The sequence below is a fragment of the Giraffa tippelskirchi genome, chromosome 1 (assembly GCF_054371585.1).
Source record: "Giraffa tippelskirchi isolate mGirTip1 chromosome 1, T2T-mGirTip1v1.2.pri, whole genome shotgun sequence".
Lineage (NCBI taxonomy): Eukaryota > Metazoa > Chordata > Mammalia > Artiodactyla > Giraffidae > Giraffa > Giraffa tippelskirchi.
In genome coordinates this window covers 158,627,846-158,642,963 of record NC_137275.1, presented here as the reverse complement: position 1 = coordinate 158,642,963, position 15,118 = coordinate 158,627,846, and the positions used below count along the sequence as shown (strand labels likewise).

Below are 15,118 nucleotides of genomic sequence, written 5' to 3'. Positions count from 1 at the left end.
ATCATGTTCCTAGGCTTCATAGGTCATTTCTACCCCTGGTTAATGTTCTGATATACGAATATTTAGCTGGGGACTATTCTCTGCCGTAAAGCCCTGTTGGAGTATTGTTCTGTTGAATCTTAACATGTAAGAGTTGGTAGCAACTTGGAGACAGGCAGGCTGAGCTCCTTAACTTAGAGACAAGGGAATTTAGAAGTTGAGATTTTCTTGTTTGAGGCCACACAACAAACTAGAGCCTGGACTGGGACCAGGGCTTTTCCCCAGAGCCTCTGCTTGTGCTGCTTGCCCTTAATGCTTCCTGTTGTAGGATCAGCCCCTGCAGGGCTGAGAAACATCTCTTGTTCCATGGGAACAAGCAAGGGATTGCTCTTGTTTGCCCAGTTGCTGCTGAGACAGCAGTCACTGACGTCTTCGATAACGTGATTTGAATATCACCTTATCCTCTGTGAGGAATCTGCAAATGAATAAGGAAGGACTGCAGGCCTCCTAGGAGTTTTGAATGAGAAGATGATAACAGTTACACTTGACAGTGTCTTGCCATCAACTGTGGATGTCCTCATTGCACTTAGGGGTTTGTGTTGTTTGGTGCAGTTTGAGGCTGTCCTCCTTCTGAGGCCCCCACTGCCTCGTAGAATCACCATCGCCTTTAACTGCCTGTGTGTGGGTGTCAGCAGCATTCTTACGTAGAACTGTTAGGTTGAATAGTTGATTCACTTTAGCCTGGAGTGCCACCAGCTCTAAACATGAAATTGTCATGTTGAATAAAGAATACTTAAACAGGCCATTTTTTTGCTTAGTGTTTATACCTGTAAGAATGAGCAGAGGTCTCAGTTTGTTTTCTGTGTGAGCCCAGCAGTTTCTTGGTGCTTTTTGCATGATAGCATGTGATGCTCATGATGACTCATAAGGTAGTTGTGTAATACTATAAATGTGGAAAGGGGGCTCAGAGAAGCCAGTGGCTTATAAAATCATAGTCTTTAGTCATGAGCAGAGCCAACCCATGCCCTTAGTTGTAAGCCAGCCTCTTCTCTTTACCAGACTGCTTCATCTACCTGGGGCTAAGCCTTAACCTGCTTTGTGGATTCTTTCTTCTTTCCATCTCAAGGTTTAACTAAACTTTTTTTTTTTTCTGAAATTATTCTACAGGTTGATGTTCTGAAGGCAACAGCACTCCCTCTACTGAAACAGTTTGGGATTGATGGTGAATCTTTTGAATTAAAGGTACGAATGTCCAGATTGTTGGTGGCGTAAATCAGTGTGAAATATTTTCTTACCAACTCACTGGAGGAGCTGTATGGCTCAGTGTGTGTGTGGCACGTTTGAAGTCACCATTATAAGACCCACAGGATTCTTGAACCTAGCATTGCAGACTTTGAGCTGAAAGGGTCTGTTTAGTAATGACAAGAGTAATTGATACATTGCACTTACTTAGTGGTAGTAGATGTTGTCAGCATTCTACATACATTAACTCCTTGACTCATAACAACTCAGCCAATAAGTCATGGAGCTGGGATTCTGACCATGCTACCTCTCTGATCTGGATCATTTATTTTAATTTGTATCCAGAGCCTACCAATCTGAATGTCCCTGAGACTTTTTAGTACTTCACTTGCAAAACCTAGTTGAAGTAATTTAAGCATCTGTTTGTTTGCTTTTTAAGGGAATTATATCAATCCAGTGTGATGACACTGGATATCTTAAGCTGTTTAGCATCTCTGCTTTTTGAAGTGATGTTTTTAAACAAGGGAAATTACTTCATTTTTATTTAATAACGTAGAGTTTTGATAGACCAGTTAATTCCAGAAGAGGAGAAAAGGGTTCTTGGTGGTTAAGAAGTGGGTAAGCTGATGAGCTAGACTAGTCCCTCATTTTAAGGGTGAGGAAACAAGTTCTGGTAGTGAAGTGACCTCTCTGGCTTTGACTGGAACATGTAGGCTCTGTGTCTACTGCTTTTTCTGACACACCACATGGTCTCCTTGCTCAGCATGTGCCCCTGTGGAGCTAACATTAGGTGCTGTTGATCTTGAAGAGATGGACAAGTTGGGTATGAAAGCTTTCTGCATTCTAATATTGGTTTTCATTCTTGGTGTACACCAGCCTGGCTGGGTGTCATCCACTCTGTTGAATTCTGACTTCTTCTTTTTCACTATGCCTGCAGGTTGTACGACGGGGAATGCCGCCTGGAGGAGGAGGTGAAGTGTTTTTTTCATGTCCTGTGAGAAAGATCCTGAAGCCTATTCAACTCATAGATCCAGGAAAGATCAAACGTATCAGAGGAATGGCGTATCCTTTGCATTCGCTTCAAATTTCTTACATTTTTTTCTTTGCCTCAGTAAGATAAGAATGACTCATAACAGTTTACTTCTTCCCAGGGTTATTTACATTTCAGACAACAGTTCAGTCGCTCAGTCGTGTCTGACTCTTTGCGACCCATGGACTACAGCACGCCAGGCCTCCCTGTCACCAACTCCTGGAGCTTGCTCAAACTCATGTCCATCGAGTTGGTGATGCCATCCAACCATCTCATCCTCTGTTGTCCCCTTCTCCTCCTGCCTTCAATCTTTCCCAGCATCAGGGTCTTTTCAAATGAGCCAGCTCTTCGCATCAGGTGGCCAAAGTATTGGAGTTTCAGCTTCAGCATCAGTCCTTCAGTGAATATCCAGGACTGATTTCCTTCAGGATTGACTGATTGGATCTCCTTGCAGTCCAAGGGACTCTCAAGAGTCTTCTCCAACACCAGAGTTCAAAAGCATCAATTCTTCAGTGCTCAGCTTTCTTTATAGTCCAACTCTCACATTCATACATGACTACTGGAAAAACCATAGCTTTGACTAGATGGACCTTTGTCGGTAAAGTAATGTCTCTGCTTTTTAATATGCTATCTAGGTTGGTCATTGCTTTCCTTACAAGGAGCAAGCGTTTTTTAATTTCCTGGCTGCAGTCACCATCTTCAGTGATTTTGGAGCCCAAGAAAGTGAAGTCTGTCACTGTTTCCATTGTTTCCCCGTCTGTTTGCCATGAATTGATGGGACCAGATGCCATGATCTTCATTTTTTAAGTGTTGAGTTTTAAACCAGCTTTTTCACTCTCCTTTTTCACTTTCTTCAAAAGGCTCTTCAGCTCCTCTTCACTTTCTGCCATCAGGGTGGTACCATCTGCATATCTGAGGTTGTTGGTATTTTTCCCTGCAGCCTTGATTTCAGCTTGTGTTTCATCCAGCCCAGCATTTCTCATGATGTACTCTGCATATAACTTAAATAAGCAGGGTGACAATATACAGCCTGGACATACTTCTTTTCCCAATTTGGAACCAGTCTGTTGTTCCATGTCCGGTTCTAACTGTTCCTTCTTGACCTGCATATAGATTTCTCAGGAGGCAGGTCAGGTGGTCTGATATTCCCATCTCTTTAAGAATTTTCCACAGTTTGTTGTGATTTACATAGTCAAAGTCTTTGGCATAATCAATAGAGCAGAAGTAGATGTTTTTCTGGAATTCTCTTCCTTTTTCTATGATCCAGCGGATGTTGACAATTTGACCTCTGGTTCCTCTGCCTTTTAAAAATCCAGCTTGAACACCAGGAAGTTCTTGGTTCACGTACTGCTGAAGCCTGGCTAGGAGAATTTTGAGTATTACTTCACTAAGTGTGTGAGATGAGTGCAATTGTGTGGTAGTTTGAACGTTCTTTGGTATTGCCCTTCTTTGGTATTGGAATGAAACTGACCTTTTTCCAGTCCTGTGGCCACTGCTGAGTTTCCATGTTTGCTGGCATATTGAGTGCAGCTTTAACAGCATCATCTTTTAGGATTTGAAATAGCTCAACTGGAATACTATCACCTCTACTAGCTTTGTTTGTAGTGATGCTTCCTAAGGCCCACTTGGCTTCGCATTCCAGACAACAGTCTTGGAAAAATCTTAACAGTGAACTTGTAATTATTGGCTGAGATAGAGTATTTTATTATCTGCCTCATCATAACTAAATTGACTGATTCATTTATTTTTTTCAGTTAACACTTAAGCAAACAGTTCTACTGTTTGTGACACTCTCTTGAGGGCTTTGATTTGGGGGCTACCAATGCACTATAGTCCCTGCTTCAGAAGAGCTCATCATCTGTTGAAGGAAATGAATGTACAGATACATAATTCTGCTATAATGTATAAAGTGATGTAGATGATGTTCAGTGGGTTGGAGGAACTAAGAGTAGAGTGGCATATTTGTCTGGAAGATGTGAGAGAACTGAGTAATAATGAATAATATCTACCATTTAGTAATTGTTTACTCTGCACTATGATAGTTTATATACTTAATTTACTTTTATTTTTTAAACTATTGAGATGTGGTTGACATACAAAAAACTGTATATATTTAATGTGTACAACTTGATGAGTTTGGAGGTATATATATATACACCTGTGAAACCATCAACCCAATCAGTGCCATAAACATTTCTATCACCTCCAAAAGTTTCTTTTCATCCTGTTTATTATTTTACATTTTTTGTGATAAGATTACTTAACATAAGATTTACCCTCTTAGCAAATTTTAAGTATGCAATATAGGCATTACAGTGTATAGTAAGTGTCTAGGACTTACTTAGATTCCTCATACAAATGGGATCATGTAGTATTTGTTCTTATGTATCTGGTTTATTTCATTTAGGATAATATCCTCCAGGTTCTCCCATGTTGTCACAAATGATAACATTTCCTTTTTTGAGGATGAATAACATTATTGTATCCATATACCACATTTTCTTTACCCATTTGTCTGTTGGTAGACATTTAGGTTGCTTTTATACCTTGGCTACTGTAAATAATGCTGAAAAGAATATAGGAATCCATGTATATTTCTTTGAGATCCTAATTTAAGCTTCTTTAGATATATATCCAAAGGTGAGATTGCTGGATCAGATGGTAGTTCTATTTTTAATTTCTCAAGGAATCACCACACTGTTTTCCATAGTGACTTCACCAGTACATGTTCCCACTAGCAGTGTGCAAGGACTCCCTTTTATCCATACCCTCACCAACACTTCTTAGTTATTTATTTTTTGATAATCACTATCCAAATGGGATGAGGTGATATCTCAGTGTAGTTTTAATTTGTAGTTCCTTGGTGATTGGTGATTATTAAGTACCTTTCCATCTTTTAGTTTGCCATTTGTATGTCTTTTTGGGAGAAGTGTCTATTCAAGCCCTTTGCCCATTTTGAAGTAGAGCTGTTTGTTTGTTCATTTTGCTAGTAAATTGTAAGATAAGGTGTCCTCTATCTTTTGAGTGTTAATCATATATATAAATTTCAGACATTTTCTCTCATTACATAGATTGCCTTTTCACTTTGTTGTTTATTTTGCCTCTTTTTTTTTTCCTTTTTGATATTCAAGAAATCATTGCTGAAGCTAAAAATCTTCCTCACTGTTTTCACTCAGTTATACAGTTTCAAGTCTTACATTTGTCTTTAATTTATTTTGAGGTTATTTTTGTACATGATGTGAAATAGAGTCCTGTTTCATTCTTTTGCATATAGGCATGTCACAAAGAGTTGGACACAACTGAGTGACTTAACTGAACTGAACTGACTGATTGTTTTCCCAACAGTGTTTATTGAAAAGGGAATCCTTTCCCCATTGTATATTCTTGGCAACCTAGTTAAAAGTCAAGTGACTAGATATGCGTAGGTTGATTTTGATAGGGATTACCTTGAATCTGCAGATTGCTTTGGAAAGTATGGACATTTTAACAATATTAATTTTTCCAGTCTTTGAACATGGACTGTCTTTTCCTCTAAAGTCTTTTAAAATGTCTTTCATCAGTGTTTTGTAGTTTTTAGTGTGTAGGTCTTTCACTTCCTTGGTGAAGTTTATTTCTAAGTATTTAGGTTGTTTTAAATGCTATTGTAAATAGGATTGCTTCTTTGATTTTTTTTGCCGGTAGTTTGTTGTTAGTGTATAGAAACTCAACTGATTTTTGTATGGTGATTTTGTATCATGCAACTGTATTGAACTCATTTATTCTAATAGTTTTTTTTTTATGCTGTTCTTTAGGATTGCTACATATAAGATTGTCTTCTGCAAAAAGATAATATTACTTTTTCCATTCCAATTTGAATGCATTTTCTTTTTCTTACTTAATTACTCTGGCTAGGACTTCTAGTACTCTGCTGAATAGAAATGACAAGAGTGGGCATCTTTGCTTACTTCTGAATTTTATAGGAAAAGCTTTCAGTTTTTCACCATTAAAGATAATATTAGCTTTGAGCTTTTCATATATGGCTTTTATTGTGTTGAGATAAGTTGCTTCCGTGCTTAATTTGTTGAGAGGTTTTTTTTTTTTTTATCATGAAAGAGTGTTTTTTGTCAAATGCTTTTTCTGCAGCTATTAAGACAATGATGTGATTCTTCTCCTTCATTCTGTTAATGTGATATATCACATTGTTTGATTTGCATATGTTGAACCATTCTTGCATCTCAGGGATAAATACCACCATGTCATGTTGTGTGACCCTTTTAATATGCTGTCGAACTCAGTTTGTTAATTTTTTTGAGGTTTTTTTGCATCCATGTTCGGAGAAGGCAATGGCAACCCACTCCAGTACTCGTGGCTGGAAAATCCCACAGACGGAGGAGCCTGGTAGGCTGCAGTCCATGGGATCGCTAAGGGTTGGACACGACTGAGCGACTTCACTTTCACTTTTCACTGTCCTGCATTGGAGAAGGAAATGGCAACCCACTCCAATGTTCTTGCCTGGAGAATCCCAGGGACGGGGGAGCCTGGTGGGCTGCCGTCTATGTGGTCGCACAGAGATGGACACGACTGAAGCGACTTAGCAGCAGCAGCAGCAGCATCCATGTTTGTCAGATATATTGGCCTGTAGTTTTCCTGTATTGTCTTTGGCTTTGGTGATCCTAATCTCATAAAATGAGTTTGGAAGTGTTTCCTCTTAGATCTTTTTTAGAAGTTTAAGCATTGGTATTAATTCTCCTTTGAACATTTGGTAGAATTCACCATTAGATTCATCTGCTGACACCACTTGGTTGTGGGCTCTTCTTTGTTGGGAACTTTCTGGTTTAATCTCTTTACATGTAACTGATCTGTTCAAGCTCTCTGTTCTTGATTCAGACTTGAAAGTTTTTAGGTATATAGGAGTTTGTTTATTTCTTCTAAGTTGTCCAGTTTATCAATATATAGTCATTTATAATAGTCCCTCATGATCTTTTCCAATTTCTGTGGCATCAGTTGTAATGTTTTCTTTCCTTTCTGATTTTACTTACTTGAGTCTTGTCTTTTCTTAGTCCAGCTAAAGGTTTGTCAGTTTTTATCTTTTCAAAAAATCAACTATTTCATTAATTTTTTTCTATTGTTTTTCTGTTTTATTTATGTCTAATCTGCCAACTTTGAATTTGGTTTCTTTTTCTAGTGTAAAGTTAGGCTCTTTGAGATCTTCCTTCCATAGAAAGAATGTTAGCACTTACCAGTATAAAATTTCTTAGTACTCCTTTTGCTGCATTCCATAAATTTTGGTATGTTCTGTTTTCATTTTCATTTATCTCTTGTTGGATCTTCTTTTATCCATTCAACCACTCTATGTCTTTTGATTGTGAAGTTTAATACGTTTATGTTTTATATACTTTATTCTTAACCTCAAAGTGAGTCTGAATTCACTTCCATCCTATTTTGTGGGTATAGAAACTGAGGCTTCAAACACTTAAGGAATTGGCTCCCATATAACATTGCTAGTAATGGTAGAGCTGGGATTTGAACCCCATCTCTGTGGCCCAAGCCTTTAACCTCTGCTTTTTCGTATAGAGAGGACAGGGCATTTGGATGGAGCTTGAAGAATAGAGGCTTGTAAAGTGGGACAAAGAAGGAGGAATGCTGCGGACAGAAATGTGGGCCTGTGTGGAGGGAACAGTGCACAGCCATTCTGGGGAGTGGCAAGCAATGTGGTGTGGCCTGAATGCAGGTCAGTCAGGGATGTTTGGTAGTGGAAAATGGGACAAAAAGTGAGAGCAGGAGCCTGTGAAGACTGGAGGTTGTGCTGAGGAATTGACCTTCAATCAGAATCAGTAATTTTCTTTTGGAGAGAGAATTTTCACATTAACCAAATAACTCGGGTGGTACAGAAAGAACTTTTGGCTGTTTTTGGCTCATTGTAGAAATTTTGGTAGATATGAGTTGGAAAACAAAACAAAAGCACCTGTTCACTGCACTCACTTGGCGGCAGAGATAGTAGGGCATTATCATGCCCTAAAGAGAGCTGGTGAGGGTCGTGGCGTGGGGACGGGTGAGGGCTGCTAGTTTATGGAGGTCTCCTAGAGGCAAGATGGATAGGATGCAGTGATCACCTGGGTCTGTGCTAGAGGAATAGGGAGTCCTTGAGTATGATTTGATGCTTCTCACTTATGCCCCTGAATGGACATATTTGTTCAGATAGAAGCTGCAAATGTTTGGGGTGGGGTGTGGCCATGTGGTTGGCAGTGAAAATAAGTTTAGTTTTATTCATGTTTGGTTTTATGATTCCAGGTAAGTACACGGTTAAGTCCAGAAAGGGCTTAGAAATTGGGAATGTAGAACTTCCTAGGAAATGTAGAACTCAGGGACAAGGAAAGCTAGAAGTGGATGGTTGTGGCATCAGCCACCATGTAGAGGGCAAAGAGAAGAGGGTGGAACCCTGAAAGGTCACTAAGATTTGAAAGCAGAAAGCATAGTAAGTTCTTCCAGGAAGGGAGACTAGGGAAAATCAGAGTTGAATGGGGAATAAGAAATCAGTGATACTTCATTAAAAATAAAATTAAAACTACACTGAGATGCCATCTCTCACTAGTTAGATTAGTAAAGAAACTAAAGCTTGACATCATATTCTGATGAAAGGTTGGTGAGAAGGAGAGACAATGTAACTACTATGATTAAGAATTTGACAGTATCTAGCAAAATTCCCAGATAGCAAAGAAGCTGTCAAAGGCTACTAGAGTCATGTCAAATGGACACAGAAGCCAACTTGAAGTGGCTTCTACTAGCCAAAGATGGGACACTCTAACTACCAATAAAAATAACTACAGATCGATTGATTACACATTAAATAAGGTTACATCCACAAATTTATTATGATACTTAAAAAAAACTGTATTGATCATCCTTGGAAATCGACGCATTCTTTTGAAAATCAGTAATAAGAGTCAACCATTTATTCTGCTTTTTCTATACAAACTGATAAAGGGAAGTTGATGAGGGGAAGTCTCTATGTATCAGGGTATTGACTCTTTGTTTATGAATAAATTGCAAATAGTTTTTTTCTTAAAAAAGAAAAGAAAATGCAGCTTATTAGAAGCCAAGTCAGTGCCTTAAAGCGCCCAGAGGAGTAAGCATTAGGCCAAGCTGAGGGACCACAGGAGGCTGCCACTGATAACCCTGAGGGCTCTTTCCAGAGGGTATTGGAGTCAGAGGCCAGATAACCAGTTCTGGGCTTCAGAGTGATGGGGGGAAATGGTGGCAAGCAGAAGCTACTCTGTCAAGAACTTTGACAGGAAAGAGAATGGAAAGAAAGATATGGTGATAACTTGAGGAAAAGAATTGAGAACATCCTGTCTCTTTAACAAAAAGATTGATGATTTGAGTGTTTTTGTAGGTTAAGTAGATTTATACACGAGAGAGGGAGACTGACAAAGCAAGGTAACAAGGTGATTAAAGCTGAAGCACAGGTGCTAGAGTCAGACAGATGTGGGTTCTAATTTTGGCTCTGCCATTCACCGATATTGGGATTTCGGCCCCAAACTTGGGTGGACACATTTATGATTGGGCCCGTTTGTGACTCCTGTGTGGGGCTATTGGTGCTGTGCTGTGCTCAGTCTTGTCTGACTCTTTGTGACCCCGTGGACTGTAGTCTGCCAGGCTCTAATGAAGTTTAAATGGAGTAATAGATGTATAATACGAGACACTGTGCTGGTATAGAAGTAAGTATTTGGTAAATGGTGGCTGCTCTTGTTATTATTATTTAAGAGGGGATGGATTGAAAATGCAGGCGTATGGTAAGAATGGCTCTAGATGGAGCATTCTGATGATGATTGGAAAGGGGTAGGAGGCATTTTCAATTTTTACTGAGTTAGGATGGGTTCCAGGATGAGGGGACTGGCAGGGGTGTGATAAGGGAATGTGACAAGGGTGGCGAAGATGTGGGCCACTTAGGCATTGTGAGGGGTGTGTCCAGTGGGGCATAGTAACTCAGGATAAGAAAAAGGCTGTGGGACTGCAGTAAGGGCTCAGCTGAAGTGAGGTGTTTTCATGGTGCTAGCTGTGTGGTGCGTGGCTAGTCCAGCAGCAGTTGGCAGCCTAGGAGGAGGAGTGGAGGAGGCAGGAGGGCCATCTTCATGCAGGACTGGGTGTGGATCGACCAGGTGAGTGAGATGTGCAGAAGGGTGGATTACAGAGCGTATTGGTGAGTGTGTTATTGGAGCGACGGCCGGTGCACTCCTTACTGAGGAACGCAGCAGAGGCTGCCAGCCTGGAGAAAGCACGTGGCCATGGGGTTGGAAACCTTCACAGTGTTTTTTTTTTTTTTTCTTCACATTTTTAATGGAAATAGATGTGTGTGTTATGTAGAAGAATATGACATTGTGTTTAGGGAGTTGTATTTCAGGGTTTCAGATGTTAACAGTGGTAGACTTCTAGGTGCCAACAAGATCATGGTAAGGGCAAGTGTTGGAGGTGGGGGGCCGGATGGCGTTGGGTGATGGCTTTCCTGGTGGGGATTTGATAGGAGTAGAAAGGATGTGTACTTCTAGGGGTGATAGGGGCTTAAAGTCAAGTTTTGTATTTTTCAGAAGGTTTTGGGGTGGTCTTACTTGAAGGAAAAGAACTGTGGATTGCCTTTTCAGAGGCCTTGACTAGATTGCATAGTGGGTAGTGAGGGCACAATGTAGGGTGGATTGCAGAGCCACAAGACAGAGCTGTTGTTGAGATAAAAGATCAAACTTGGGGTGCTGCCTGAAGTTCTTTTTAGGAATCATCAAGAACACAGGAACTTGTAATAGAACTTCCCTGGATTAATGTCTGTTCTCTGCAGGGCTATCCTTGGGCCCAACCATGGGCCAAGACTTGTGTGTGTTAGGGGAGAATGGCTGGTGGAGGAGAAATGGTACCTTTCCCAGGGAACCCCCAGGTTGATGGATGCTTACATTGACATCCAAAGGTGATGGTTGACTCTCATATTCTCCGACTCTGAGGATATAGAAACAGGTTATAGAGGAATGGAAATGTGATACAAGTGCGTGCTAAGTCACTTCAGTTCTGTCCGTCTCCTTGCAACCCTGTGGACTGTAGCCAGTCAGGCTCCTTTGTCCATGGGATTCTCCAGGCAAGAATACTGTAGTGGGTTGCCATTTCCTCCTCACAGGGGATCTTCACGACCCAGGGATTGAACTCGTGTCTTTTATGTTTCCTGCATTGGCAAATAGGTTTTTTACCACTAGTGCCACCTGGGAAGCCAAGTGATGCTAGTAGGTGGGTTTTTTAAAAAAACTAAAAATGCCTGTTTTGCTTGACACACGTTAGTTACTTACGTGCAGGTTTAGTTGTTCAGTCATGTCTGACTCTTTGTGACCCCATGGGTTGTAGCCAGCCAGGCTCCTCCGTCCATGGGATTCTCCAGGCAAGAATATTGGAGTGGGTTGCCATTCCCTTCTCCAGGGGATCTTCCCAACCCAGGAATTGAACCGGGGTCTACTACATTGCAGGCGGATACTCTACCGCCTGAGCCACCAGGGAAGCCCCCCTAGGTACTAATAGCTCGACCTCATTCTCCTTAACATTGAATTTCACTGTGTACAAATCCCAACTTCAACCCTGTTGATGGCCATTGGGATGTCTTCTGTTCTTCACTGTTGCCAAAAATGTTGTGGTTAATGGCCTTGTACACAGAGTCCTACACACTTTCAGAACTATTTCAGTTTGTTTTTTCTCTTTAGAGATTTGTTTCTTCAGTGCTGTGTCATGACAGTGAACTCTGCTTGGAGTCCATTCTCTCTAGTTTGGAAATGTGATTTCCAGTGTGTGCTCTCTTTGTTTACTACAGGCCTGGGATAAACAACATGGGTTGCATGGAGGCTGTTACACTGGGGGCTCACATGTACCTGGTATACAAAACCCTCGTGAGTTTTTTGATGTCTTTGATGAAGATGCCAGGAAACAGGGAAAGCTCTGGGATTGTACAGGGTTTTACATAAAAGCCGAAGCAGCTGTTGTACCCTAGGCATCTGGGATGTAACCTTGTTCCTCCCCTGCTTTTTTCTGGTGCTCTTCCAACCTTCCCTGTGTAGGCTCTGAGCCAGAAGGATGCTGGTGAGGTCTCAAGTGGTTCCTCCTCCTTGAGGCTGGGGATAGGACACCTGTGCCTTCCCCCATCTAGCCCCAACTCTAGTCCTTCCTCTAAATTCCCCAGGAAAGTCGACACAGCGCCCTTGCCCAGATCCCTGTCTGCAAACCAGACATTCCAGCTGCTGGTCTGCAAAGCTGCCCGTTTCACAGATACCCCAAAGGAATGTGGGTTTGAATTGAAATCACCTTCTTGGCCAGCTTTGGAGCCTGGGAGAAAAGAGCTGCCTTTGGAAAAAGCTTTAGCTAGGGTTTGTTACTTACAGGGCCGGTTAACAGTTGGGCTGAGCTTGGAGGTTACCTTCCCCATAGGAGGGCTCGAGCTGGGAGAAATAGCCCCATTCTCTTGTGTGTGTTTGTGGTTTTAACTATTCGCCCTCCCCCGCCACCCCTGTCCCTACAGAGTGCATCTCTCTGACTGACTGGCCAGGGCCTGGGAGGGAGCTGGTGGTGTTCCTGCCAGCAGCTGTGACTGGATGGTGCGGTTGCCTTTTATTTACTGCCACCCACTCTCATTCTCCCCACTGCCTGAGAGAGAAAGAAACACTGTCTTTCAGTTTTGTGACGCTGTCCCTGTAGTTCATGATTGGATGTATAAGAGTCAAGAGAAGAAGCTGGGGTGGAGGCAGGAGAGGGGCGTGAGGTGAAGTTTGTTGGACGGTCTGGTTTCCTTTCTCTTAACTGTGGGGAGGGTACTTAGAGAGTCAGTCTCTTTCTTTGTGTTCACACACGCTCTCACTCCTTAGCCTTCTCTGACTTGTAACACCAGGGAGGGTGAAGGGTAGGAGTTCCATATGCCCTGTAGCCGTGCACTTGTCTTCTTGGATATGAGTTCTTAGTATGGTACTCATAAAAGGCCCCTGAAATTGTCTGCAAAATTGTGTGTTCACGTGTTTCTTGACACGGGGTTCATGGCTTTTATCAGATTCTCAGAGAGGTCTCTTATTCCTGAGAGGAAAGAACCTCTGCTTTGGGATTTGAACCTTGGACTACCAGTAGGAAAAGCAGTAGTTGACATTCACTGGGCTCCGACTACACACAAGGCATGGCTGAGCACCTGACATGCATTGTTTCAGTTGAGCTTCCAGACCTTATAAAGGAGAGTATTATGATTATTATTTTCGTAACAATGAGGATGTGTAGGCACCAGGTTTTCAAGTAGCAATAATCACACCTTGGATAAAGCTCGTTGGCTGTGATACCACCACTATGCAAAGCCAGAAGCACCAAGAATAGCACATTGGTTCCAGAATGATGCAGTTCGCTGGAGCTGGGACTTAACACAGATAGTCGGATTCTAGAACTCTTAGCCAGTCTTGGTAGGACCTCCATACCAAGCCAGAGAACTCCATAATGACTCTGGGATGCAGCCAGCTTTATAGTTCCTTTCCTTCATTACACCAGTGCCTGAATTCTAGTATATGTTTCCATTGGCCCTGATCAGCACTTTTACCTACCGAGTTTCCACATCGTTGGAGGGATTGGGGAAGAAGGTTGCCTTTGGGAAGTTGCATCTGTTTAATTTTGAATCTTGGTTCTGTGATTCAGTTGTCCTCACTGAGAGCCCTGAAGCAGAAACCCGTGGCCTTACCTCAAGGTTACTGTGAGCACGAAATAAGATGATCATGTACCTGAAAGAACTTTGAAAGCCACGAGCACCATGGGATTATGTGTCAGGATAGTGACATCTGTATTTTCCTGCAGAATGTGGGCAGCTTCAGACCTCAGAAGGACAGCACCCTCCTGGTCCAAAGGGTATGAGACCTGGGACTGTTTGTCGAAGCTGCCTGTGGTCAAAAGTACGTTCTGGACAGAAGAGGTGGTGATGTAACTGGGCTGTGTGTGTGTGTGTATTGAAAAATCCCTCTTTACTCTTTCCTCATTTCGGGTTTGTCCTTTGAGTCAAGTCAAATATTTATCGAGTTTTCTGAGTACAAAAGTAGTGTATGAGAGACTTGTGAGGGATACAGAGGTAGAACCCCTTTCGTTATGAAGCGTGCAGTGTTATTGGAGAGCAAGGACGGCCTGAGTGTATATGAAGGGAGACGTGTGGTAAGTTCAAGTGCAGACCACAGTTGGGGCGTCCTGGAGGATTTCAGGAGAGAGGGGGAACTCCAGTTTGGAAGAATGGAGGCAGGTAGATCAGGCTGAGGGATTTGGACACTTCGGTTCGTGGAGCTGGGGATGGTGGTGTTTGGTTGGGGATGAACCAAGCAGAGTAGGGGTCTGATCTCAAGATCTGGGAGGGCCTGGAGTTACTAGGAGCTTCTCTTTCACACGTGGGAGCTGGATCTTTTGGTGGATGTCCAGGATGGGTCAGAAAGGGGAGCTTGATGCCAGTCAGGTTCTTTGCTTTTTGTTTCTGCAGCTCAAATGAAAATTAAATGTGTTATTGACAGTAATTTTCGAACAGTTGGGCTGGGCTGGGGAGACCACACACCTGGTTTTCCTTGTTGGACTTTGTGCCTGGGGTTTGGATCAGAGTAATGGGAAGATAATGTGTTGTTACTTCTTCGTTTCTTTAGCCCCTCGTTCCACATGCACAGCCAGCCCCTGACCATACATCGGACATTGAAAGTGCTTAGTACATACATACTTACTTTTTATTTGGTTGGTTGATTTGGGGAGAATCAGTCTCTGTAATAAAGTTTAATTTGAGGCAGTAGTTTCTAGTTCCTCAAGCAGCACTCTTTTAATTTGAGTTGATTTAAGTTGCCAATATCTTTCCTTTCCTTTCTGAGGCTGTCCTGTTGT

The 15,118-nt window shown here is 41.9% G+C and overlaps 1 protein-coding gene across 8 annotated transcripts in view; it reads left to right on the top strand.

Moving 5' to 3' along the window:
• RCL1 (RNA terminal phosphate cyclase like 1) overlaps positions 1-15,118 on the top strand; it is a 230,895-nt gene that overhangs the window by 27,998 nt on the left and 187,779 nt on the right. For all 8 annotated transcript variants that reach the window (XR_014057021.1, XM_081501657.1, XM_081501627.1 and 5 more), the window contains exons 4-5: positions 1,147-1,221; positions 2,159-2,283. Coding sequence is in view for 7 of the 8 variants with exons in the window: in XM_081501657.1 (XP_081357783.1) it covers positions 1,147-1,221; positions 2,159-2,283 (200 nt within the window). In the remaining variant the exon portion in view is untranslated. The remainder of the gene's footprint in view (positions 1-1,146; positions 1,222-2,158; positions 2,284-15,118) is intronic.